General features: G+C 38.8%; 2 protein-coding genes across 2 annotated transcripts in view; one reads left to right on the plus strand and one right to left on the minus strand.

Annotated features, from left to right (window-relative positions):
* The window catches only part of DNAJC3 (DnaJ heat shock protein family (Hsp40) member C3), a 69993-nt gene extending 48629 nt beyond the window's left edge, over window positions 1-21364 (plus strand). The window contains exons 10-12 of the mRNA XM_058548391.1: window positions 14287-14419; window positions 15289-15437; window positions 17428-21364. Of these exons, the coding sequence (XP_058404374.1) occupies window positions 14287-14419; window positions 15289-15437; window positions 17428-17585 (440 nt within the window). The 3' untranslated portion in view covers window positions 17586-21364. The remainder of the gene's footprint in view (window positions 1-14286; window positions 14420-15288; window positions 15438-17427) is intronic.
* A 5877-nt stretch (window positions 21365-27241) lies between these two features.
* UGGT2 (UDP-glucose glycoprotein glucosyltransferase 2) overlaps window positions 27242-27901 on the minus strand; it is a 184825-nt gene continuing 184165 nt past the window's right edge. The window contains exon 39 of the mRNA XM_058548392.1: window positions 27242-27866. Within this exon, the coding sequence (XP_058404375.1) occupies window positions 27844-27866 (23 nt within the window). The 3' untranslated portion in view covers window positions 27242-27843. The remainder of the gene's footprint in view (window positions 27867-27901) is intronic.

Here is a 27901-nt window from a genome sequence, read left to right on the forward strand (position 1 = left end):
TAAGCTGTTTAGTAATGTTAGCATAGCTGCCTACCCTACTTTGTTCAAGTTGAAGGAACAGAGTTTCCTGCTATTTGTAAGGACCTCGAATAAAGGTAGTACCCTATTTTTGGAAGATAACTAAGGAATACACAGTAATATACATTTTTTGAAAAACAGAATCCTTTCATATATGTTGTTTTGTGACTCTTTTTCATGTGACAATATGCTATGAACGTTTAAATGAGATAATTTTTAAAAGAAGAAGTGGGCCTGATAGCCCTTACTGCAAAGTTTTTGTTTCAAATCAGGTAAAACATTTTAAATTGAAAACAGTAAGAGTATTTTTCTGGTGAAACTTGGTTTGTGATACTCTTTTTTTTTTTTTTTAATTAAGTGCTGATATTTAATAAAAAAGTATGCAGCTATTAAAATAATATGTATTAAATTTTAACATCATGTGAAAGTAATCATAAGTGGTAATCATGGATAAAGTTTTAAATGCAGTAAGGATGCATCTGCAACAATGATAAAACCTATACTAAGAAGGAGGTAGCTCCACTTATAATTAAGAAAGGTTTGTGATGCTCTTTTTTAAGGCAAACTGATAATTCACTTTTTTCCTGCTTTTCCTGAGTTGAAAAGAATTTTGCTCCTAAGCAGTTTCCTGGGAGTGATAATTCTAGTTACTACTGTTTGTGGGACATTTTTGTAGTATAGTCCTTAAGGTCTGATTGAGGCTTGAAATGCATGCAATCAAAATGATAAATTTTAATATTCATAAGAATGCTTCAATAAGGCGGATAATTTACATAGAAGATCCCTTTAGCTTACTTGTTCTTTTCACTTTTGAGCTACTCTCTCTACTAGGATTTTGCATTCCAGTTAGTTTTTGGAACTCTTCATCAAAGGCACTTTGTCATCTCTATCTAAACCCTCAGCTCTAACTGTGAAATTAGAGATGCTGTAGAAGAATATAAAAAGCTTAGTTGGGGGCCGGCCCAGTGGCGCAAGCAGTTAAGTGTGCGCGCTCCGCTGCGGCTGCCCGGGGTTCGCCGGTTCGGATCCTGGGCATGCGCCGACGCACCACTTGTCAAGCCATGCTGTGGTGGCGTCCCATATAAAGTGGAGGAAGATGGGCATGGATGTGAACTCAGGGCCAGTCTTCCTGAGCAAAAAGAGGAGGACTGGCAGATGTTAGTTCAGGGCCGATCTTCCTCACACACAAAAAAAAGCTTAGTTGTAAAATGGTTAAATCCTGTAGACTGCTAAATATAATTTGAAAGATGCCTTTGTAACTTGAATGTTAAACTGACTTATTTTTTAGGGAAAGTTGACAACTTAATTCTTAAAGAAAAAGATGCTTACTACTAATTTAATAGAATAGATCTGTCTTTGAAGCCTGTTTTTTCTTTAAAATTTTATTTTATTTTATTTTTTTTGTATCCATGCCAGTCCTCCTCTTTTTGCTGAGGAAGACCAGCCCTGAGCTAACATCTGTTGCCAATCCTCCTCCTTTTTTTTTTTTTTCCCCCTTTTTCTCCCCAAAGCCCCAGTAGATAGTTGTATGTCATAGTTGCACATCCTGCTAGTTGTATGTGGGATGCTGCCTCAGCATGGCCGGACAAGTGGTGCGTCGGTGCGCGCCCAGAATCCGAACCCGGGCCGCCAGTAGCGGAGTGCGCGCACTTAACCACTAAGCCATGGGACCGACCCCTAAAATTTTATTTTTTATTGACGTATAATTTACGTACAGTATCCTGTTAGTTTCAGGTGTATAGCATAGTGATTTGGTATTTATAAACATTACAAAATGATCAGCACGATAAGTCTAGTTACCATCTGTCACCATACAAAGTTATTACAGTATTGTTGACTATATTCCCTATGCTGTACCTTACATCCCCATGACCTATTTATTTGATAACTGGAGGTTTGTACCTCTTAATCCCCTTCACCTATTTTGCCCTCCCTCCAACCCCTCCCCTCTCTGGTAAACACCAGTTTGTTTCCTGTATCTCTTGAGTGTTTTTTTGTTTTGTTTGTTCGTTTGTTTTGTTTTTTAGATTTCACATATAAGTGAAATCATGCAGTATTTGTCTTTCTCTGTCTGACTTATTTCACTTAGCATAACACCCTCTAGGTCCAGTGTCCATGTTGTTGCAAATGGCAAGATTTCATTCTTTTTTTATGGCTAAGTAATGTTCCATTGTGTGTGTATATGTATGTTCTTTATTCATTTATCTAGTGATGGACACTTAGGTTGCTTCCATATCTTGGCTATCATGAGTAATGATGCAGTGAACATAGGGGCGCCTATATCTCTTTGAATTAGTGTTTTCATTTTCTTTGGATAAATACTCAGAAGTGGAATTGCTGGATCATACGGTAGTTCTATTTTTAATTTTTTGAGGAACCTCCATACTGTTTTCCATAGTGGCTGCACCAATTTACATTCCCACCAACAGGGTACAAGGGTTCCCTTTTCTCTACATCCTCACCAACATTTGTTATTTTTTGTCGTTTTGATGATAGCCATTCTCATAGGTGGAGGCAAAAATATACAAGGGGGAAAAGACAGTCTCTTCAATAAGTGGTGTTGGGAAAACTGGACAGCCACATGCAAAAGAATGAAACTGGACCACTATCTTACATCATATACAAAAATAAATTAAAAATGGATTAAAGACTTGAATGTAAGACCTGAAACCATAAAACTCCTAGAAGAAAACATAGGCAGTCAGCTCTTTGACATTGGTCTTAGCAATATTTGTTTGGACCAATCTCCTCAGGCAAGGGCAACAAAAGCAAAAATAAGAAATGGGAGTACATCCCATTACATCAAACTAAAAAGCTTTTGCACAGTGAAGGAAACCATCAACAAAATGAAAAGGTAACCTATTGCGTGGGAGAAGATATTTGCAAATGATACATCTGATAAGGGATTAATATCCAAAATATATAAAGAACTTACACAACTTAATATTAAAAAAAAACCTGATTAAAAGGTGGGCAGAGGACTTGAATAGACATTTCTCCAAAGAAGATATACAGATGGCCAACAGGCACATGAAAAGATGCACAACATCACTAATCATCAGGGAAATGCAAATCAAAACCACAATGAAATAAAAATTTCCTTTAAATAGGAGTTTATTCTTTGTCTTTTTGGCAGTTTAGATTATACACTGGGGGATCTTTCTGAATTATGGTTTTACAAGAGTAAAATGGTTGTTTGAGTCTTAAGTATGGAAATTAAGCATGGAGAGAGAGAGAATGGGTTGGTAGGTCTCTAAATTTGGGGGAGTGGGGAGGAAAGCCTGTATAGTTGAAACTGAGAGGTATTAACTTGACTTGTTTGGATTTGAATCAGAAGTTTACCAAATGATGTCAATGAGTAATAATCTTTTAACTAGGTTAAATAATAATATGTTGAAATCCTGAGTTAAAATATGAAGGCTTTCTACATTCTCTTTGCTGGTTTTACCTTTTTTTAAAATCAGCAGTTTAAAATGATGGTAGATATATAACGAATGAAGAAAAACTAGGTTTAGGTTAGTAAATAATGGAACATGGAAATGTATTCATTTTGGGCTTGTGATAGAATTATCAGGAAAGATATTAGGGAATTTCACTCAGTAGAACGTGAGTGTACAAATACTTCTTCAAGACCCTCCTTTCAGGCCTTCTGGGTATATACCCAGAAGTGAAATTGCTGGATCGTATGGTAATTTAATTTTTAATTTTTTGAGGAACCACCATATTTCTTTCCATAGTGGTTGCACTATTTGCATTTCCACCAGCCTATATTTGTGTTTGTCTACTCCAGTGCTTTGAATACAATTGGTGATATTTCTTAACTATTGATAGAGAATTTATAGTACAAAATTTTAAGTTTTATAATCTGACATGAGCAAGAATTCTCTTTTTGTATTTTACTGTTAGCACTATTATCTCTTTTCCACTATAGAAATTTCAACAAAACACGTGTATAGAGCACATTGATGTATCAGATTCAGTTAGAGTGCAGGCCATGTTATGTCCCTGTGTACAGAATTAAACATAGTTTGTCTCTTTTCTGTTTAAATCAGCCTAAAATATAATGGTTAGGCTAGGCTTGCCTTCAGAGTCTGGTGTTAGAATGTGGTCTACTGTAGGAAGTTTGACTTAAATTGTTCAGCTTTCTTTCATGTCAGAAATAGCTCATAGTTCTCTTGTACTTCTGTGCTAGTAATGAGACTATATTATAAAGGTTCTTGGATAAAACTTTCCCTTTGTTGTTTAAGGATAAATATGTATAAAATGTAGTGGTAGAAAACTTTTTATTTTCATTGTCTATTATTCTGACATCTCATAGCAGGTAAACATTCCCCTCAACATTTTATTAGGAGAAATTTCAAATATAGGGAGAAGTTGAAAGAATTTTATAGCGAACACTCATATCCTCACCATCTAGATTCTAAAATTAACGTTTTATCACCTTTATCATCTCTCTATCCTTCCATTTATCTGTCAGTTCATTTTCTTTTAGATGCATTTCAAAAAAAGTTGTAGACTTTAGTTTACTTTTCCCTAAATACTTCAACTTGCATATCATTAACCAGAATTTGTTTACTGTCTTCCTTTTTTTTTCTTTTTTTTTCGGGGGGGGTGAGTGATTTTAGATACAATGAAATGCACAAATCTTGGGGATACCTGCCCTGTGTTCTGATACCCATTACAGCCTTTTAAAGAGAATAATTATTCATGACACTTGTTAAAGACCTTAAGGAAGACCCTTCAAGGGGGGGACTGTCATGACAGGTATAGGGACACTGCAGTGGGGTCTTGCAGTGAGAGAGAGAGAGTGGGCTCAACTCTGACTCCAACAAAGACGACTGGGTATTTATAACCAAGGAGCAGGGTGGGTCAGTGGATGGAAAATTACTAAGAGGAAACATTAGGGAAAAGGGCCATTCTTGCTAAATGGACTCAATTAAATTCTTGCTGAAGGCAGGCCAGGGTAGGGGATGAGGAGCTTGATCAGATATCAAATGCAAATTTGGTCAGATACCAAGGGTGGGGGATTTTAGCTAAACTTGACTTCACAGGATTCTTGCTTAAACTAGATTCTACAGGGACAGAGAGGGAAGCCCAAGGTTGGGCCTTAGTCAGAAAGAGTAATCGCTCAGAGGAGCCTGACTGAAGTTTTGGTCAAAAGAGAGTCTTTGTCAAAGCCCAACTCCTATCAAGATACAGAACATTACATTATCCTCTTGTCCCTCAGCAGTCAGTCCCCGTCCTGCCCCCAGCAGGCAGCCATTGTTCTGATTTTCTCCATCATAGATTAGTTTTGCCAGTTCTGCATCTTCATATCAATAGAACCATATTGTATGTCCTCTTCTGCATCAGGCTTCTTTCATTCAGCATGTTTTTGAGATTTATTCATGTTGTTACATGCATTGGTAGTTCATTCCTTTTTTTGTTGCTGAAAAGGAGAAATTGGTAAACTTTTCTGTAAAGGGCCAGAGTAAACATTATAGGCTCTGAGCGCCATGCAGTCTCTGTTGCCACTACTCACCTCTGCCACTGCAGTGCAAGAGCAGCCATAGACAACACACAAACACACACACATGACTGTGCTCCAGTAAAACTCGATTTTAAAATGGATAGTGGGCTGGAAGCACTGTTATTTCTTTTCTACTATAAAAGAAGAGAGAGCATTCAATATTTCACCATTAATCTTATCCTTGAAGAATATTCTGTTTTATGACTATACCACACTTTGTTTATCCATGCTCATATTGATGGCCACATGGGCAGATTTTAGTTATCATGAAAAAAGTTGCTATGAACATTATTCTACAAGTCTTTTTTTAGACATATGTTTTCATTTATCTTGTGTAAATGTCTAGGGGTGGAATTGCTGAGTCATAGGGTAAGGTGTGCGCTTAGTTTTAACAGAAACTGCTAGACCCTTTTCTAAAAAGTAATTTACATTTTCCACTCCCACCAGTAAAGTATGAGAGTTCCAGTTGCTCTACATCCTTGCAAATGTGTGGTGGTGTCAGTTTTTTAAATTTTATACATTTTGGTGTGTGTTGGTAGTATCTCATTGTGGCTTTAATATGTTTGTTTGATGACTAAGGTTGTTGAATACTTTTTCATGTGCTGCTTATATAGTCAAATATCTTCCTTGGTGAAGTGTTCAAATATTTACCTATTTAACAAAATTTGTTTCTTTTTGTTATTGAGTTGTAGAAGTTATATATATATTTGTGTTTTTCTCCTTTATCCTGTTATTTTGATAAATTACATTGATATTTCTAAAGTTAAATCAACCTTGAATTATTGGGATAAACCATTCTTGGACATGATGTATGATCCTTTTTAGATATTGCTGGATTTGATTTGCTAATATTTTAAGAAGTGTGCATCTGTATTGAGGGGTATTGCTCTGTAACTTCTTTTTTGTAATATGTTTGTCAGATTTTAGTGTTGAGGGTGTGCTGGACTCAGTTAGAAATTCTTCCCTTTTCCTCTATTTTCTGAAAGAGTTGTTTAACATTGGTGTTATTTCTCCTTTAAAGTATGAGAGAATTCACCAGTGAAACCATCTTGGTCCTGCAGTTTTCTTAGTAGGAAGGTTTTTGACAACAAATTCAGTTTCTTTAATCAATATAGGGCTATTCATATTTTCTGTTTCATCCTTTGTTAGTTTTTGTAGGTTGTGTCTTTTCAAGGAATTGGTCCATTTCATCTACATTGCTGAATTTGTTGGTATGAAGTTTGTATTATCTTATTCTTTTAATGTCTATAATTTCTGAATTGATGATTCTTTGTTCATTTCTTATAGTGATAATTTGTATTTTCTTTTTTTCCCCTTCCAGTGCAATTAGAGTTTGGTCATATTTGTTGGTCTTTTGAAGGAACCAACTAATGGATTTTTTAATGTTTTCTTTGATTTTTCTGTATTATTTCATTGATTTCTTCTCTTTATTTCCTTCCTTTGACTTACTTTGCGTTTACTTTGTGCTTTTCCAGCTTCTTAAGGGTTGACTTATTGATTTTAGGCCTCTTTTTTCTTTTTTTAATATAAGCATTTCAAGCTGCACTTCTCATATTGTTTTATATTCATTATCATTTGGTTTGAAATGTATTTTTATTTCCCTTCTGATTTCTTCAATGCATGGATTATTTAGATGTGTTTTGTTTAATTTTAAAGTATTTGGTGGTTTCCTAGTTACCTTATTATTGATTTCTAATTTAATTCCCTTGTGCTCAGAGAACATACTCTAAGTAATTTCCTTCCTTTTAAATTTATTTAGATTTGTTTCCTTTTAGATTTATGTAAACTTGTTTTGTAGTGCAGCATGGGATCTATCTTGCTGAATGTTCTGTGTGCACTTGAAAATAATATGTATTCTGCAATTGTTGGGTGTAATGTTTCTGTTAGTTTCCCATCAGTTGCTGACAGGGGAGAGTTGTTAATATCTTTAATTAGCTATTGTGGAAATTGCTTTCCCTTTAATATTGTCCATTTTTCCTTCATGCATTTTGAAACTGTGCTGTTAGTAGCCTACACATGTATGACTGTTAAATTCTCCTGATGAACTCCTTCTCCTCCTCCTTCTTTCAATTCCAGAAGGGAGTATTGCAATATTCTCAAAAAATTCTGAGGAAGAATGATTTTCAACCCAGACTTTTATATATAGCAAACTATTAATTAGGGTAGTCTTTTTGTAGTTATTTGGAAGTTTTCCTTTTTTAGTGTTGTGGAATCTCCATGGAAACCTTGCTGCTTTATTGAGAGGTGGCTTTCTGACAACTTTTTTGTGAAAATTGTTCTGTTTAGATTTTCTGTCTTCTTTGGGCTCAGTTTGAGTTACTCTCTTGAGTTTTCAAATTTATTTGTACAGAATTCAGCAAGGTAGTCTCATTATTTTAATTTCTTCTGTCTTTATGGTTATTTCTCACTTATTTCTTATTTTTTGTATTTGAGCTTGCTTCCTACTCTTGATTGTTAGAGGTGTTGATTGATTTTTGCCAAGAAATAAGCTGAACTTACCAGTTCTATTCTTTTTTTGTTTCATTAATTTCTGTTTGTCCTACAGTTCACCTTCAATTTTTTTCCTAACTTTGAATCACATAATTAATTAATTCATTATTCTTCTTTAATTTTTATTGAACCATTAAGGCTATTAATTGACCTCTTAGCACTGCTTTAGCTATGTCCTATAGGTTCTGGAAGGGAGTGTTTTCATTATTATTATTTTCTAGATTGTTTGCAATTTTTATTTTTATATGTCTTCTTTGTCTTAAGAGTTGTTGGAGAGTTTAAAAATTTCTAGGTGGGAAATTCCTTTTATTTTTTGATTTATTACTAATTTCTAGTGTTATAACATTGTGATCAAAGAATGTTTTTACTACTTCTATTTTTTGGAATTTATTACTGTTTTCTTTTTGACCTGAAATGGCCCACTGCATGAGTCAGAGGGACTTGAAAGTAGGTGTACTTTCTTGCTTCTGGGATAGAATTTGGCATATCAATCAGATCTACTTTATATTGTGGTCTTCCTTTTCTTGCCTTCTTTTTCCTACAGGGAGGTAAAAGTTTCCCTCCACTAGTATGTTTAGGTCTCTCCTGGTATCTCTTATAATTTTTGCTTTATAAATGTTGCTGTTGTTTTATTTGATGCACAGATATTCATCATGTGTCTTCATTATGATTTCTAGCCTTTAACATTATAAAGTCCCCCTTTTTTCCCCTCTATTTAATGTTTTAGACCTAAATTCTAACTATCTGATGTTAAGATGTGAACCAAACTTTATTTGAACTTGCCTGGGGAAACTTTGACCACACTTTTGTCAACTTTTTGGCATCACTTTGTTTTGGGTGTGTCTCTTGCATAGAGTTGGGTTTTGCTTTGTGATCCAGTATGAAATTCTTGTAAATAGGTGAGTTAAGCACATTTATGCTTATTGATAAGACAGTTTGGTCTGAGTCCTGTCATTCTGTTTTGCTGAGAATTTTTGTTATTTGGCCTGTATTATTTTGTGTACTATTTTGATATTTAAGAAGGTTTGTATTTTTCTTCTTGGTTGTTTTTATAGTTTTATTAACTTAGCCCTCTTTCTTTGGGCAATATCTATTAGTTTCCTACAGTGAGGAACAATATTAGCATGTTTCTTCCTCTTCTTCCCTTTTCCTCTACCACTTAATAATTGTTGATACAATTCTCTCTAGTATTTACTTTTGACTTATCAGTGGGTGATGTTTTCTTATTGCTTCAGCGGTATAATTGGTGGGAATTAATGAACTTAGTTTCTCATCTTCTCTTCCCATTCTTCTCCCATTTTTTTTTTAGCTGTATCCCTTCTGCATTGTCAGGGCCTACATTTTACCCGATCACAGTAATTTCCTGGTTTGTTTTAGTCTCAGTTCTACATTACATATCTTCAACGTGGTGCCATCCCTCCTCTGGCTGCGGTTTCTCTAGCCTTCTTTTGGCGAGTTCATCCTATAGGAGTAGTTTCCTTGAGGGGCTCCTGGGAAATTGTTTTTCTGATTTCTTCTATGTTCAAAGCTGTTTCTACCTTTTGCACTTGAAGGATGGCTTGGCTAGATAATAAAATCCTTTGTTCACACTTTTTCTGTATAGCTTGTAGTTATTGTTCCATTGTCTTCTGCCACTGAATATTGCTATGGAATATCTGGGGCCAGGTTTTTTGTTTTTAGTCTGGCTGCCCAGAGAGCCCTTATCTTTCAACTGTGCTAAGTGTACTAGGATATATCTTAATGTTGACCATTCTCATCCAGTTTTCCCTGGCCCCTACTGTGCCCTTTTAATATATAGATTCATCTTTTATTTCAGGAAAGTCTTCTTAAATTTAATCTGAATTATTTTGTTCTAGTCTATTGGTTTGGTTTTCTGCTTCAAAAATCGAGTTATGCAGAGGTTGTGTTCTCTTTGCTTGTCATCTATAGCTGTAATTTTTTTCTCTAGTTTTTTAAACTATTTCCATTTCGTTTTGTTAGGTCCTTAATTTTTCCCAAATGCTTATTCCTTGTGCTTCTTCTCATTTTTCTTCTTCAGTTCTATGATAGTTTTGATTTGTTCTTACTTTTCTTGAGTTCTGACTAGTCACATTTTTATCTCTTCCATGTCTCACTATCTCTTTGCTGAGTTCTTATTCTGCTTTGTGATTACTCTTAATAGAGGTGATTGGATTAAGTTTTAAAAATTCATGCCATAATGTTTACTCAGAATTTTCATGTATTCCTTGGCTATGCTGTTCTGATGCATATTCATCAGGTAAGTTTTGGTTCTCTTTTCCTGTTTTAATTTAAAAATTAAATATCTTTGAATTGGTGCTGTGCTATTTTTTAAAAAATGCATTACTCATCATAAAATGACTGGCATTACCCTGCCCTAGCTCTTTGTGGGAAAGTCCCATGGGGAGTGTGTGTGTAAAGGGGTGCTGGGGACAGGGCAGCCTTCCATGCTTAACACTTGCAATACTCTCTGCTTCACTGTTTCCACAGACACTCTGCTTCCTGCTAAAATGGCCTTTCTGTATAGCCCTGCCCTCTCTGCTTCTCTGAACCCAGCCGTGTCCAGGAGGTCGTCTGCTGCCAGCCCTGCTGCCCCTCTGCCCACTTCCTTTGCTACACCAAAGGGGTGTATCTTTTGCACTTCAGGGTGAGCCCCTCACCTTCAGAGCACACAGTTGCTCGCGTTTCCTGAGACGTGATGCCCGGGGCTATCTACTCTCGCTCATCGTATTCTCCCCTTCTTCCTGCCTTCTTCCCAGTAAGGCCTCTGCTTTGTCTCCACTATTTCTGCTCTAGATTTCATGGTTCTTCTAATATGTAAAGGATACACATTGTCACTCACGTGAGGGTGAGCCCATACTCACAGAAGGTATATTTTGCTGGCATCTCCTGTGATCTTTTGCCATTGGGCTTTCTCATTATTTGCTTCCCTCTCTCATCTTGGAATCATGGCTATTAGCTAATTTTAGTAGCCCTTGTACAGATTCCTTGAATTGTTTTGCTGAAAATGAAACTCCCCCTCCCCCCCATTTTCCTTGTTTGTTTTGTATATTATCCAGGAGGAGAAGTTGGTGTTCCATGGGGCATATTTATAGTGGAGGTCTGGTGTACTCTTTAAAAGGATCTCTAAGGTCCCTGTATTGAGAATAGACTTTTAGGGGAATAGGGGTGGAAGTTGGGAGCAGCTGTTATGAAGCTCTTACAGCTTTCAGGTGTATTAATGATGGACTGCATCACAGTGGTAACTGTGGGAGTGGTGAGAAGTGTTAAATTCTGGATGTATTTTGAAGGGAAGCCATTTGGGATTGCTAATGGATTGGTTGAGTGTGAGAGAGGGGAGTCATTTGCAGCATGTATATCCGTCTTTCAAATGCTTCTCTGCACTGGAGAGCTTACAGCTGGCTTTAAGTGGGTAGGACCTATTCACAGGGAGACTTCCCCTGTGGCACTTGCCATCTTGCCTAGTTGTCAAAATGAGCAGGACTTTACTTATTTTATGTATCAGGTGGAGTCCTTTGGTGTATTTAAATTCTGAGTGGAACTGATTTTCCTTTGTTGCAGGTCTGTTGTAAAGGCCTTGAGTGCCCATGGGCTCGAGTCTGCTTCTCTTCCTGGTCCCAGCAGCCACATCAGGGACCTTCCAAATGCACATCTTCCATTCTGCTTAGAGCGGGTTCTTGGGCCCTGCCTGGGGTTAATGTGCTGTAGCCAGCTGCTCCACATACAGGGGAGAGCCTGCCTAGCCATTCCTTAGTCATCTCACGAGCTATCCTGATGATTGCCTTAAAGCTACTCCTGCTTGCTAAACTGAGGATCCTTGGCCAAAAAGAATGGCTTCCAAATCTGGTGAGGGCTCTTTCAGTGTGTATTTGGAATGTGCTTCTCTCTACTTAGGTTATTCATTATTAATATGATCCCATTTGCTTTTTTCCAGAAATTTATCAGAATTTCTGGTCTCCTGTTGTTTTAGTGCTGCCATGGTTATATTATTTTTTATTTTTGTCATTTCAGTGGGATAGTGGGACAGAGGGCAAGTGAACTCCTTTGCTTCCTGTCTGCCATCTTGATCTGGTTGTTTGTGTTGCTCCTTAAGAATTGAGGGAGGGGAATATGGAAGAAAAAGAACTGGGGAAGGATAAGATTTTTTAGATTCAGATATTAGAAAATGAGTTGGCTAATATGTAATATGCTGTTCATTCAGGGCCTTAATATTTCTGGCTTATTGTGCTTTTCATGGCTGCTCAATTGTGGTATGGTATAATTGAGTGTAGTTTACGTTTTTTTGAAGAGTCCTCCTTAGAGAGTGGAATCTGAGAAAATAGAATTAAAAATGATCTATCTAGTTTATGTCCAAGGGAAGTCTTACATCATCCATATTTAGTTTCTGATTAGTTACCTATCTGTAATCATGTGATTTTAGGAAACAACCTATAATAATATATTTTTCCTTTATTGGGAAAAATGTATTACCTTAAGTTTTAATAAGAGATAGGATATATAGAAGACTGCTTTGGAGAAGATAGTCTGAACTTTTAAGAATGAAATCATGTTTTAAATGTAGAGTTTGCATAAGTAGCAAAATTAAGTATATTGAAACATTTTCCCTTTGTATTAAATTCCTTCAAAATACATTTCCTTACTAGTCTGTGATATCAAGTGCTGTGGGTATTAACTGCAAAGGTAAACCTCACTACTATTTATAATGGTTTTGTGTTTGTGTACTAAATTGGAAAGGTATTTTATGATGTCACGTGGGTTGGGTGACAGTAATATTTCATGTTTCATATTAATATTTAATATTAATGCATTTAGGCAGGAATTAGGATAAAAGCTTGCCCATGGGCCAAAGGTAGGGCTAGTTCATTCTTCTCTGTAGCTCAGGCTAACTAAATTTGTCGATCTTATTCTAATATGTTTCTCATTTTAATCTACCCAAGGTGCCTTCCCAAACCCCTTCTAGAATTAGCTGTTGCCAAGATGAATGCTCAGGCATGTTATCCAGAAATATGTATTTTTACACAGTGGAATGCATTTTCATAAAAACTAGAATTTGAACCCAGCCATTGTTATTTGAGTTCTCTGTCCAGGGAGAACATTGAGAACAGTTTGTTTTGGTGTGTCTCAGGACCACCCTCGGATTTGGTGATTCGGTAGGACACGTGGGACTCAGCATATAGTTGTATTCAGGGCTAAGACTTGTTCTAGTGAAAGGCTACAAAACAAGATCAGCAAAGAGAAAAGGTGCAGGGGGCAAAATCCAGAGGAAGCCAGGTGGAAGATTTAAAGAGTCTCTGTGATACCATACAGGACAAGCTTAATTCCTCAACATGTGTGAAGTGTTGGCTACCAGGGAAGCTTGTTAGAGACCCAGTGCCCTGGGTTTTTACTGGGGGCTAGTCAGGCAGGCACCTTCTGCCCAACTCATACTAAAATTCCAGACTCCCAGAAGGAAAGAAGATGTTTAGCATAAACCACATTGTCTCTACAAACAGATTAGGCATGGTGAGCCATGCTTATCAGGGAATGTTGGGAACACTCCTGAAATCCAACTTTCCAGACGCCAGCCAGGGGCCAACCTTGCAAGCAGGGCTATCTAAGGATAACAGTCTCAGGCCTGCTATTTTGACTCTTTTCTGCATAACATTAGGTATCCAGATGCCTTTTATTTTCTAAATATTTAAAATAATCTAAAAGAAAAGAAAAGATGTAATGTAGATGTCATCAGACTTCCCATACCACGCCTGTGTGTGTTTTCAGTTTTGGTTGACACTTCAAAAAAAATCAGGTTTGTGCTAGTTTGTGTTGAAACCTGTGGGTCATTTAGTCACTCTGATGGCTGGTGGTTCCTCTTGCCCCCTTTCTAAGCCTCTGATTCTTCTGAACTGTGGACCTGACCATGCAGATTTCTTTGCCACTGTCTTATTTTCCTCTGTGACAACCACCTCAATCTTAGTGATGGTAAGGTTAGTCTGTGATAAAGTGCTGATATTAAGTCAAAGGTGTGGGAAGATTATGTGGGAGGGTGGGCAGATGAACAAAGAGCAGTGAGTTTTATTGAATGGGAGTAGTGAGCCACCTACCTTCAGCCTTAATTATGCCTTTTATAAGTTTGTGAACAAAATTATGAAGGTGATATCACTTCTTGGGCTCTTAGCTGTAATGGCAAAAGAGTGAAGGGGCTGAGGATGACTTTGGTATCAAATCTGCAGGATAAGTAAAGGTCCCAAATTATAATTCCTCTTAACAGTATTTTCTTAAACATATTTTGACAGCTATTCAGGATTACGAAACTGCTCAGGAACACAATGAAAACGATCAGCAGATTCGGGAAGGTCTAGAGAAAGCACAAAGACTATTGAAACAGTCGCAGAAACGAGATTATTATAAAATCTTGGGAGTAAAAAGGTGAATTATTAATTCAAAATTTGCATAGTTATTTTTAACCAACTCTGTTTTAAAGCTAATCATTGCTCTTTTTTTCTCTCTGATTCTTTTCCTTATGTAATTTCAGTCATAGATTAAACTCTAACAATCTTTAACATCATAAAGCTATTTTGAGTGTTACAGATAAATTTCTTTGATAGAGATGAGTAATGCAGCGATGCAGAATTAGTAGTTAGTGACAAAGATATGACACCGTAGCACGAATAGGTGCTAGGCCTAGATTTTTTAAGAAGGGTAAAGAGGTAGGAGTGAGCTTTGTGTTGGTGGGGATAGAAGGGAGAGAGGGGACGAGGAAAAGAAAACTCCTTTAGGCCTAAAAATAAAGTGGCACTTCTAGAATTAACTTGCAGGCACTGGAAGATACATAATTTACTCAATATGTGCTTTTATATAAGAGCCACCTTCCCTGAACAAGGAAACCATCAGTCTTTCAATCAAAAGTCTGAAACTTTGTTCTTATTAAGTAAGCTAATCCAGAAGCAAGATAGAAAGGGTCAGAGTATCTTTTTTAATGCTAAGAATTGAATCATGGTAGCTTGGAAATTCAGAAAGTTTAAAAATGAGTCTGTGATTTTTTTTATGGGAAAATTGTAAAAATCAGGAGTACTTTAATTTATTCCCAGTGAGATTCTAATCTTAGTGAACAAGTATCCAGCTTTAATGATCATCTAGAACTGTCTGTCACACGTTCAGCCTGTGACACCACTGGCACTATTAGGAAAACCAGGTTGCTCATTTCCTAGTGGGATCTTAGCACTCTCTTTTAGTATTTTGTGGCAGTGTGATGGACGCTTCTTAACTCATGATAGTTAATTTTTATCACCCCTTAGAAATGCCAAAAAGCAAGAAATCATTAAAGCATACCGAAAATTAGCAATGCAGTGGCACCCAGATAACTTCCAGAATGAAGAAGAAAAGAAAAAAGCTGAGAAAAAGTTCATCGACATAGCAGCTGCTAAAGAAGTCCTCTCTGATCCAGGTATACTCTGCGTTTAACGTTTCTGTTCTCTTGGAGTGGTGGAATCAGTGGCGACTTACTGGCTCTATTCCTTTGTCCACCTGAGAGGCAGTGTCAGAAGTGGGAGGTGGAGAGCGTGGTGGGCTCACCTCGGGAGCTGGTGACTGGTGGCCGGCCTTGCAGGGTCAGAAGTCCAGTTTTATGTCTGCCCCCATCAGACTCGGGGACCCTCATATGCACAGTGCAGGGGAAAGACCATCAAACGTGGAATCAGAAGGCCTGAGTTTGAATCTTATCTCTACTTGAACAAGTTACTAGAACTTTTTGGGCCTCTGTTTTTTTCACCTGTGATATGAAAGTACAACAGTGAGCGGGATCTCTTAGGTTCCGTCCAACTTCCCAATCAGTGATGGATTCTAGCAAATTTACAGAAGCTTGATTAGGAACCAGGATGCCAGGGTGGAATGTCCAGTGGTGCGAGAAGAGCATATACCTAGCCCAGGGGCTGCCTGCCTCTGTGAGTGTGCGCCCCAGGGATCATGCCCTAAATCAAAAGATCATTAGACTTACTCGTTGCTAGAAATGTTTTTATCATATCCTAAAATGGCCTGGAAAATAAGAGGGAGACAACTAAGAATTTAGGTAATGCTGAACAATGCTTGGACATTTCCAGGGGAAATTTAATGTTAAGCTAATACCTACTGCTTTTTTGTGGCTTTCTATGTCAATGGGAACAGAAACTATGACTTGAGCTAGACAAATTCAACAAAAATAGAAGGAAATTGTTTTATGCCCATTTTTTTTTTAATTAATTATTTATTTATTTATTTTTTTCCCCCAAAGCCCCAGTAGATAGTTGTATGTCATAGTTGCACATCCTTCTAGTTGCCATATGTGGGACGCGGCCTCAGCATGGCCAGAGAAGCGGTGCGTCGGTGCATGCCCGGGATCCGAACCCCGGCCGCCAGCAGCGGAGCGCGCGCACTTAACCGCTAAGCCACGGGGCCGGCCCGTTTTATGCCCATTTGACAAATCTTTTTTGAACACCTACGTATGCTTTGGAAATCAAGTTAAATGATCCTTTGTTCTCAAGTAATTTATAATCCAGTAAGAAAAACAGAAATGTACTTAAACGAGTACAGTAGGATACATAACTGTTTGTTCTTTTATTCAACACATATCGAGTGCCTACAACATCCCTTGAATGCTTCTGTCCTCTTCCCTTGTGCGGGGCACAGGTGGGACAGCTACATCAGATGGGTGGTTAGGAATCTTAGGGGAGGCGGGCTCTGGAGCTGAGCTCTGAGGGTAGCAGGGCACTAGCCCAGGGAGTTGGGGCTGACAGTCACAAAGGCACAATTGAGAAAAGAGCTGCATTTTTAAATACTAAGAGGTCTTTTTTGTTCTGTTCCTTTTTCTTAACCCCTGTTCTTATTTTAAGGATGAAATAGCTTTTTCTAGTCCCTCTGAGGATATTAGCCTGCTCTCTGCCACCTGCAGTGTTCCTTTCTCCTGTTGGTTGGCCCTGGTCTCTGTTTCGTCAGGGACTTTCTTCAGCACTGACAGGCACAGCAGTGGAGGTAGCCTCCTGGATTGTGCAATAGGAGACCTCACTCCCCTCAGGTCTGAGGAACCCTAGTTCTGTTCAGATTTAACAGTGAAGCACTAGAAAGCTGATCAAACGCTTTATGGGTTGATGAGGTTGTGCCTGGCTGACTTCATTATTGGGGTTAGGATGGTGACATGGCTGTTCGGTCAGAAGAACATGACTTTTGGAGGTCTCTTTCTCTGCAATTATTCATTTTTTCCAGGGAAGAATTTCATTGAGGACCCATTTTCACCTCTGAACCTCACTCCCTTCTCTGAGACTTGGGTTTCTGGAGTCTCTTTCTCTGAGACCAAACCTCTGATCTGGGTGGGAATGGGAGAGCTTCGTTTAGAGTATTGGGCACAACTCCTCCCCTATACCTTAGTCAACACCTAGGTCTTAATTTGCTGGTTTCTTTTATAGAAATGAGGAAGAAGTTTGACGACGGAGAAGATCCCCTGGATGCAGAGAGCCAACAAGGAGGCGGTGGCAGCCCTTTCCACAGAAGCTGGAACTCATGGCAGGGGTTCAATCCCTTCAGTTCAGGCGGACCTTTTAGGTTTAAATTCCACTTCAATTAAACCAGCTGTTTTTCTGGCCTTCTTAATTTTTTTTAAAGATTAAAAACAAAGAAACCTTGTTCCGGGATCCTAATGAAAAAATTTCAAATCTTTCAGTTTGTCCATGACCAAAGAGTTGTTTTAAGAGGAAAAATCTGTTCTTATCCATTTTAGACTTGAGGTTGATGGGTTTGCGAGGGCAGGGAGGTGAGGAATGGTTCCATGTCTGACAAAGCAGCCTGTGTCTGTTGGAGTGTCTGGAAGAAGTGGTCTGAGGCAGACTCAGCTGTGCAAGTGCTCACATATTTTGCATTTTTCTACCCTGGAGCATGTAGAAATTATTCTTTTCTTCACGGTCTTGCATAGTATGTCAGTGCTACACGTGTAAGGAGCTATAATCTTCATGAGAATGGGTTGTGTTTCAGGATTCTTAAAGAGAATATTAACATTTTGAGCTGTATGTTCTTGGGGACAACTTTGCTGAGGTTTTGGTCAGTCCAGTCACTTGCAACTATCTGTTAAATTTCAGAGCCTCCTTTAATCTACATGCGTTTCCATCTCTACTGGCCCAAACGTGGCTGTCATTGAAGGAGGGACAGAGCGCATCTTTTAGAAAACCTGCACCAAATGGTTGTTGATGTAGCCAGGTTTAAACTTTGGATTGATGTTAAGCATATATTTTATGTTTTTTTTGTTCAGTACCTGCAAGAGAATACTGAAAACTACCGAAACAGAATTAATTGTAAAAACCTATGGGCCCTTTTGTTTAATATGAAACACAACAAATTAACTAAAAGATAAGTAATATATAAAATAGCTTTAGATAATATTGCAGTGGTATTATTTAAAATAATATTGCTGAAGTGCAGAATGAAATGCTTTAACAACTGAAGTTGTGAATTAAACAGAATTTCCTGTAACAGCATTGGCTTAGAAATGTAAAGTTGCACAGTCAACATAAATAAACAGAATGCCATGTTTCCCACTTTTAATGAATACAGTGGGCAGCTTCTCCTCCGTCCTGGCCGAGCCTCTAGGACTGCAGTGACTCCCACGTGGGCCCTGTTTGAGGTGGGGGTGGACAGCAGCCCTGCCCCTTCACCAGACCTGATGCCTCTGCATGTTCCTCCTGCCTATAAGAAAGTACAGGTTTACACATCTACTTAGTTCTGGCTGTATTTCCACTCTCGAGAGGGCATCTCTTCTTGGAGTACCTTCTTCTTACCTTTTAAGAATTGAACTATTCACTCTTTGTATACTGGATAATTTTTTCCCTAAAAAAGGAGTGTTAATCAAGAATATTAAATATTTATGGAACTAATGATGCTGCATTTAAAATCTAAGAGAATTACTTTAGATAAGAATTATTACCCTTATTCTGGAAAGATTTTTTGTTTTTGCCTTAGAGTATTTTGAAGCATTTTAAGCAGGGTCTAATAATATATTATTTGTATGAAATCAAGCATTTTCATTTTAGTTGTGGGAGGCATCCTGATCACTAATGTCTACAATAGCCAAGCACAAATCGTTTTCTTTTATAGTTATCCTGAAACATATGTGGAAAAAAATTTTTTAAACTCAGAGAAATCACATAGTTGAGTAAAACACGTTAAGTGCTTTTTGCATCTATTTAAAAGTCTATTTCTTACCAATAAACTTAACTGCATTTTGAAAACTAGTGAACAGCTTGTAGCTTTCATTTTATTTTAATGTCTCAAAATTCAAACCAGTGTGAAAATAATTTCCAAGGGAAATGCACTTTTGTTTAATCTCAGTAATCTCACTACTTCACTAGTTATAGCAACGTTTTTTTTCAATCTGGTTCTTTCATATATGATGTCACTGTGACCTCTTTGAAATCTAGCAAGGGCCTCTACCTACTTTCAAAAGAATTTTCGCACAGAATCTGAACAAAGGGAATATCAAATCACTTGCCTTTCCATTCGGAGGAGAGGACGAAAAGTTGCCAACAAGGAGCCAGAGGGAGTCGGATGGTTGAGGGCTGGGCGGCACGGGAGATGTGTCCCCGCACCTGGTCCCTCGCTGCCTGCTGGGCTGCTGCCCAGAGGGTTGTTTGCATTGTTTTTTCTCCACTTGTAATGACCATAATTCCTGTTCCTCAAGTCTTGCTGTGGATTTCATTTAGTGGATTTAACTGTAACTGAAAGGTGTAGTTACTTGCTTGTTTTCAGTGAAAGAGGGGAAGCTATGGTGCCACCTGCCAACGCCACTGAGATATTAAGTCTCTGGAGTCTGTTGCTTTGCTGATTAAGGAAGAAGATAATGACCTTGAACTTCCAGCCTTGACAGGGGTCAGCGGTCTTCTGGTATCCAGCTCAGTGGAAGGGCAGTCATCCATGCATTCCTTGACAGTGACTGAGAACTCCGGGTGTGTGAAGGGACAGTCCTTCCTCCTGCCAGCCTGATGGTGGAGCTCATTGAGCAATGAGGAGTGTGTGACTGAAGAAGCATTTGATTTGTTTTTGGGCTACTTCTACTTACCAGTTTCCATTTTCTGTTTTTGGGGACTGCAGTTGCCTAGTAGCCTTTGTGGCTCTTTCTGGAAAAGTAAAATCAGAGGGGTACCTAGCCTTAGCTGTATTACGTTCCCTTTGTAAACGCCTCCCTTCTTTTCTGGTGAGCTCCAGAAGTGAAGTATCGCTGGTCTGTACATTGTGGACATTTTCCACAGCAGCAGGTATTACACACATCAGCCTATACACGTGAATAAGTTCTAAAAAGAGGTAAATTATTACCCAATTTTGAAAGTTTATGCTTTCTTATCATGGATAAATGAAAACTTGAAAACAGCTTCAATAGTTTACTAATATGAAATGGATGTAACATAATACTAATTTTAAAATGTCTTTCTCTTTAGACAGTATTAAAAGTTTATTTTAAATATCAGTATGAAAACAGAACTTTTTGGGACTCTGATCATGGAATGTAAAAACCCACAATTTTTTGTAAAAACCCACAATTTTTTTAAGAGACAAATACTACTGATAACCAAGTAGACCAAAAAAAGCTAACAGAATCACAATTTGAAATTGGCACCATTTTCTATTCATGGTAGAAAAGGAAAGATTTCACCTTTAAAGGCATGAATTTGTATGTGACACTTATCAAAAAAATGCCTAAGATGCTTATGTTAAAAACAGCTCCTCAGTCAGGTCTGTGTTAGAGCCGACTGCTGTAAAAGGTATAGGGCACTGGTGATGGGCCTTGCGGCAAGTTTTCATTAAGTACATATCAGCGGTAAAACCTAGAGAAATTCATGCAACTTTGTTCAATGTAATTGACTTTTCCATATTTATAAAGGAAGGAGGAAGGCAAATGCTAATTTGTCAACAAACAATATGCTTATTCTAAGATCATTCCTTTTTTGTTAGTAGCAGAGTTTATTCTGTAATTGCAAATGACATTATTAGGTGGGGATAATATTTTTATGGATGATCTCATTTGTTGAATGATTTAAGAGTAAAATTAGCCACTGCGTGGCTCTGTGTCTAGTATCAGGTTTTGTTGCACTCGCCTTGGTTGACCCTCTCACTGGCAGTGGAAAGCAGAGCGTGGAGTAGGGAAAAACTGGAGATGTCTGATGTTAAAATATTACTCCTACCGTGAGGCTATATTGGTTTTGAATGCGACAAAACTAAGTAACTTAATCCATCTCAATTTAGTGTTTTAATAAAAAAAACTGAAAATTAATTGAAATGGGTCTCAGACATGTCTACAAATATGGGTACTATTTTTATGCCCGTGTATTTTCACATTTAATAAAAATATTTATGGTCAAATCAGTACCTTCTTGCTTTTTTTTCATTTTTAGTCTTTTGGACAAGTCTGTTTCCAACTCTGCTTTACACATAATCAGTCAATGAGGAGACAAAAGGGCTCCTCCTCATTAGTTTAAGTCAGAGCACAAAAAGCAGAAATGGCTAAAATCTCTTAACCCTGCAAGTCCTAGGACAGCTAGGCCTTAAAGGGGACACTTCTTCAATTGCAGTACTATTAAAATCTAATACTTATATTGGCTTTGTTTGGAGACTTTCTCCTTTATACTAGCATTTGCACATTTCTGTTAAGGTCCTAAAAACGGGGTGGGGGACTGGGGGACCAGGACGGACACTGCTGCCCAAGTCTCATTCGTTCTTCTCAGTTATATGTTCTGCATATCCTAAAAGGACAGCTAGAATACTTACATAGAACTTTCCCAGAAAGTGCAAAATTTCCAAATCTTGATAGTCAATTCATGATATTTTGCAGTATATGAGCAATCAAGCCTTAGTCTAAAGACAATGGAAATATCTGCACAGGCTGCCGGGAGAAGAGGGGAGGAAGGGAAGAAGATCCAGGCTCTCTTCCCAGATCCCCAGGAGTTATGACTTGGCAAGCACTCATCCCCTCCCCCTCCCTATCTCCACGCCTGAATCGTGTTTGATGATGGAAAAAAAAAAAATCCAATCATCATTGTAATCTTAAGGCATACAGGTTACACCCTGGGGACCCTAAACTCTGCAAACCTTTACCTGCTGAGGAAATCCTTCCTTGAGAATAGATGGTCAACAGAAGCATAACATGCAAATTTATTTGTCACTGCCTTACACTAGGATTCAGTTCCTAACAAGGAGGCATCCAGGTGACAACTGCAAGGCTGCAGTCTTGTGAATATGTTTCCAACCTTCATTCACTAAGGGGTCACTCTGCTAGACGTCACTTCTGGTTTAGACAGACAATCCCAGGGACTTAGCAGCTGGATTTGGAAGGGCCACTGGGAAAGTCAGTTCCAAGGTCTTTCTGAGGAAATCGCTAAAAACCATGAAGGAGAAACTATTGCTTGCAGCTTTTCTTAGTGGATTTAAATTGTTCTAAGTCTTTTTGGTATCTGCATATTTCCTTGTTACAGAAGATTTCTATTCTATAGGTGTATGCTTGAGCACAGTTTGTCATTTGTATGTAAGTATGTAAAGGATTTTTTTCCTTACACTGGTTTCCCTAAATGGATGTGGTTTTTCTCTCGGGTGTGGAAGACGCTTTGAAGATAGCAAAGGATAACTCTTCTAACAATTACCGTTTCACTGTATTAGGTTTTTCTTAGGATTTTATTAATACGCCTTCATATATACCACCTGTTGCGATGTTGTTTCCTGCAACATTTATGCCTTTGTTAAGTTACTTAAATGTCATGAAGTGGAAAGATTTCATTCTACAATTGTACAATTCTAGTGCAAACAAAATTGCCTCTCTCCTCCTACTGGATGCACTCTGCGATGTCAACACACAGGGAGGGCTTATGGCCTTACACCAGGGAGGTTTCTTATAGGTGCCGTGCAATGAAGAAAAATGGCATCATCAAATCCCAAATGAGGCTATTTGTTCTTATCCAAGAGCTTTCACCTGACAGAGTAAGTACTGATGTTATGTGTAAATATAACTATTAGGAACAATGCAGGCATAAAAATATTCACTGAGCAATTTTGGATTAACGTTCATGGACGTTAAAGCCCGTCACTGCACTCTAGGATCAAATCACCAAAGCTCTTCACATGGTTTAGACTCACCTGCATGTCCTTGTGCACCCCAGCTCCAACCTGATGGCCTTTTCCTCGTCCTCAACAAAACTACCTCCATGCTATGCTTTCGCCTCTCTAGCGCTTATACCAACTTCAGGTTTTATCCTAAATGTCACTTCTTTAGGCCTTTCCAGACACTTCTCTTCATAGCATTTTCATTGGAATATTTATTTAATGCCATTTATACTGGTTTAGTAACTTCAAAAGGACAGCCTGGCACATAGTAGGTACTTAAATATTTGTTGGATTTGTTCAGGTTGCGGAGACCTATATTATTGGCCTTATTCAGATGGAAGCTTTTTCTGGTCAAAGGAGACGTGAGTAAACAGAGGCCAAGGCTATGGAGCAGTGGCGGGTTCACAGCTTTTGCAAGGACAGGAGTCTGATGCTTTAGACTAGATATCCCACTGTAAAATTAGTGATAGTTACTTCAAAATTCATCTTACTCAATAAGTCTAGTGCCATAATGATTCCTTCTCTACCTTCCCCCCAAATTTTAAACAAACATAAGGTTGATCTGGAGCCTTTGTCATTCAAATGTTTTGGTTTTGAACCAGTCTTTTAAAATTTGAGTAATTTTTCTTCCCTCAATTCTAATCAAAACCTTTAAAGTGAAGTCATATCAGGTAGGATACAAACCTTATATATTGGGCAGGTCCATATGACTGAAGCAAACTTTTTTTTTTTTTTTGTGAGGAAGATCAGCCTTGAGCTAACATCCATGCCAATCCTCCTCTTTTTGCTGAGGAAGACTGACCCTGGGCTAACATCTGTGCCCATCTTCCTTCACTTTATGTGGGCCGCCGCCACAGCATGGCCTGATAAGTGGTGCCTCAGTGAGCAACCAGAATCCGAACTGGGGCCGCCAGCAGCGGAGCGTGTGCACTTAACCGTTACGCCACGGGGCCGGCCCTAAAGTAAACTTGTTAAATTCAAGTAATTATGAACTGTAGGGGACAAGATTATTTTCCAAAGATGTTATCAGTAAGTTCTAAATCAAGAGGCTTCACTCTAGAATTTCTCAGAAAACAGAAGTTTATATTTGATAAGCTGGGCTAATAAACTACAAAATGGGAAACAGTTGTCCCATTCACTTCACGACTTCAAGACTTACTGTTTAGAGTGGTTACAGGATGGGCTTGCACACATGAACATGCACCTTTAAGTCACAAAATTGCCTGTAACTTGAACTTCAATCATCAAAGGCCTGGACCTTTGTGCCTCCCCTCCCTTACTTTGCCACTGAAGGTAAGATTTTAACAAATTGACTAGTTCTTTGGAAGTGAGTGGAGCCCCTAAGTCTACCCAGTCAAGGCACAGAAGCGGGCAAGGCAGGGGCTGGATAGTAACTTAGACTTCATGGTACTGAGCCTGGATCCATTAGCACCTTTCATTCGATCTCTGGACCTGGGGATCTGAGACATATGTCAGAGTCTTTCAATGAAGTCTTATTTGTTCTAGTGGGAAATTAAATGTCACTAATTTCTTTGCTGCTGTCTCACAGAAGAAAATTCTCTTAGCGATGCTTTAGTCACTGAAGGATATTCTGACTTGACGTGTACCTACGGCCTCTAAAACTCTTCTGCTGGGTCCCTGGAGCCTCTTCTGGGCAGTGGCAACTTGCTGTCTGGTTGTTTCTCAGGTGCTGGAGTTGGAACCTGGCACGTAGGAGCAACTATTTCTTTGGGCAGGCTCCTACTCAGTCAAACTACATTTTTCATATTAAGGAAAAGCCTGATTTTATCTGTAACTCCAGGCTGACATGGCCTGTCGTGCTTTCTGGAAGTATTCTACTCTATCTCTCTAGGTGCAACATTGTTCTCTGGACATGAGGATAACTGGGGCCAAAGGATGGGCACTTCCAAAATCTAGCCTTTCGTATCTAAGCATCAGTGGTATGAAGACTCTGGATTGTCTTCAGTCTCACATTCTGGGTTTACTCTATTACCTAAAACTTACATGCCTTTACATGGTTAAAGCTTAGAATCTCCCAATTTTCAGATAAACTCTGTTCTGACGCTTTCCTCTAAGGAGGGAGAAACAGAAGTGGATTATAACTTCTCACAGATGGAAAATATGGTTTTTTTCCCTGCCAGGATTTGATTTTTGTTAAAATTTTCTATCTGGCCTGCACTTGAAAACCAGAATTCAGGGTCCAGAATGTATGTTAAAAGCCCTCGGGCTACCTTCAGGTCTCTCTAGCTCAATGGGCTGGTGGCTTTCTCTGCAAGTGCTGCCACACGCTCGAGGCAGACCTGTAGCTCAGCTCCCATGTGCCTCTGAGAAGGGCAGCGTGTTGTACGGCACAGCAGTTTATATGCACTTGACATAAGAATTTTAAAATGAGTCATTTTATAAAAGAATCTCCCTGTAAAGAAGTATCTTATCATCTGGATTTTCAGATATAAGGTAGCACTTAACTGGAAATGAGACGTGTAAATTAAAGATGCTAACTGGGAGGGGAGCCATCAGGACTGTTGACATTATTCTGCAATTTCAGTTTATACTCTGTGAACTACAGAATCTAGCAGATTGCAGATAGTAGTCAGCAGGAAGCATGAGAATCAGGTGCCTCTGCCTGGCCGATCCTTTTTCCCTTACAGAAGTGAAAACAGAGGCTGACAATAAAGGAAAACAACATACCATCTTAACAGTCAGTTGGGGCTTCTGCCCCAAACACCACAGCAGACCTCGGTCAGCTGGGTTGGAGCATCTGGCCTAAGCCAGCAGCTTACAGGGTCTCTTCCCTCTCATCACGCCCAGACATGATGCCTGACTCCAAAGAGCAGGGGGCCAGAGAACAGTGTGGAGTTGGCCCCCCAGGCCAAGTTCCCACTGCAGCCTTTGACGGCATCCCTTAGGATCCCTTAGGGACACCCACAGGAATAACTGAGGTCCATCAGGGCAGGCACACTCGAAGAACTCCACTTTATCACAGACAAGAACAAGTAACAAAGGGTGATGGGGAGAGGGAGGTCTTGTGATCTCTCATTAGGAGTGGATGAAGCTGCTGGGAGCAGAGCAGTTACTTTACTCAGCAAGATTTTTTTTTTTTTTATAATTTTTATTTATTTTTTCCCCCCCCCAAAGCTCCAGTAGATAGTTGTATGTCATAGCTGCACATCCTTCTAGTTGCTGTATGTGGGACGCAGCCCCAGCATGGCCGGAGAAGCGGTAGGTCGGTGCTCGCAGCCCAGAGCAGTTACTTTAAAATACTCTATAGGGCCAGCCCCGTGGCTTAGCGGTTAAGTGCGCGCGCTCCGCTGCTGGCGGCCCGAGTTCGGATCCCGGGCGAGCAGCGACGCACCGCTTCTCTGGCTATGCTGGGGCTGCGTCCCACATACAGCAACTAGAAGGATGTGCAGCTATGACATACAACTATCTACTGGGGCTTTGGGGGGGAAAAAAAGGAGGAGGAGGATTGGCAATAGATGTTAGCTCAGAGCCAGTCTTCCTCAGCAAAACGAGGAGGATTAGCATGGATGTTAGCTCAGGGCTGATCTTCCTCACAAAAATAAATAAATAAATAAATAAATAAAAATACTCTATAGCTGTGCTGTCAAAAAGAGGAGGATCAGACTTATTGGGAAGAGCTCAAAGGAGCAAGAGTCAAGATTGCGGTGGACAGCTTCTGCCTCACTGTGGACCTCTGTACGGAGCTGTCCAATGGACCAGCCTGTCTCTCGAGGCAGACAGTTCCCTGTCGCCCTGGAGGTTTCCAGGATGGCCCAAGACTCCACCTCCAGGGCCTTGTAAGGGAGGCTGGCACACTAGCCGGGGGCTAAACTCTATAGACTGTTCCCCACACCTCACTAATCAACACAGTCACCTGGAGAGCTTTTTAAACACTCATGATGTCCCATGCTCACCTCAGCCCTACTGCATCAGCTTCTTCAGGGCACGGGGTCCAAGTGACACTGAGGTCTCTTCCAGTCCCAAGATCCTATGATTCTAGAATAGCTGGATAGTTTTTGAATATTTACTATTCCTATTTATCCATTATTAATACACAGCAGGAAAACAAATAGTTTACATTGTTAACTTAGTTTCTAAGTAAAAGTAGCCAGTTCTTTTCTAAAAAGAATACATATGTACCCCATAAGCCCACAAATATCATTTTATGAATAAAAATGAGAAACATTAAAAAAATACAAATACAGCATAGGAATAAAACATCATATGCTTTAAGACAAATAAAATAAATGATTACCGTGAGACACTACTTCCATTTTAAAACAACTGTTAAGGGATAAATGGGCTTAACTTGTTTTATTATTCAGAGATAAACACAAGTCCTTTTTCTTTCTCAGAAGAAAAAACACAAAATAGATTTCTCTTTAATTCTCTGGAATACACTAAGATATAGATGGTTTGATAAAAATCCATGAGGACCAGCTAGTCAGATATGTTCTTCTATCGGGTTATCTGGCAAAATTATCACTTTCACTGGTGAAAATCCAGTGTTTTAAGCAATAAGGAAAAAGGAACAATCTAGTTTTAAATACTCAATGGTCATTTCTTATATAACTTAAACTTACTCAATACATTAAGTGTACGTATTTTTAAATAATTTTTTTTAAATTGAAGAATATGTCACTGATCATTAACGAAACTTCCAGAAGTCTTAGCAGTAGTTCCACACTTCCCCAGCAGGTGGCAGAATTCTCATCATATTTTCATCTTCTTTCTCATATGAGCCAGTGCTAGAGTTCATCGTGTGTCAAAACTGTAGGAGAGGAAAGTTTATTTAGTTCTCGAAAT

Source organism: Diceros bicornis, chromosome 9 (assembly GCF_020826845.1).
Source record: "Diceros bicornis minor isolate mBicDic1 chromosome 9, mDicBic1.mat.cur, whole genome shotgun sequence".
Lineage (NCBI taxonomy): Eukaryota > Metazoa > Chordata > Mammalia > Perissodactyla > Rhinocerotidae > Diceros > Diceros bicornis.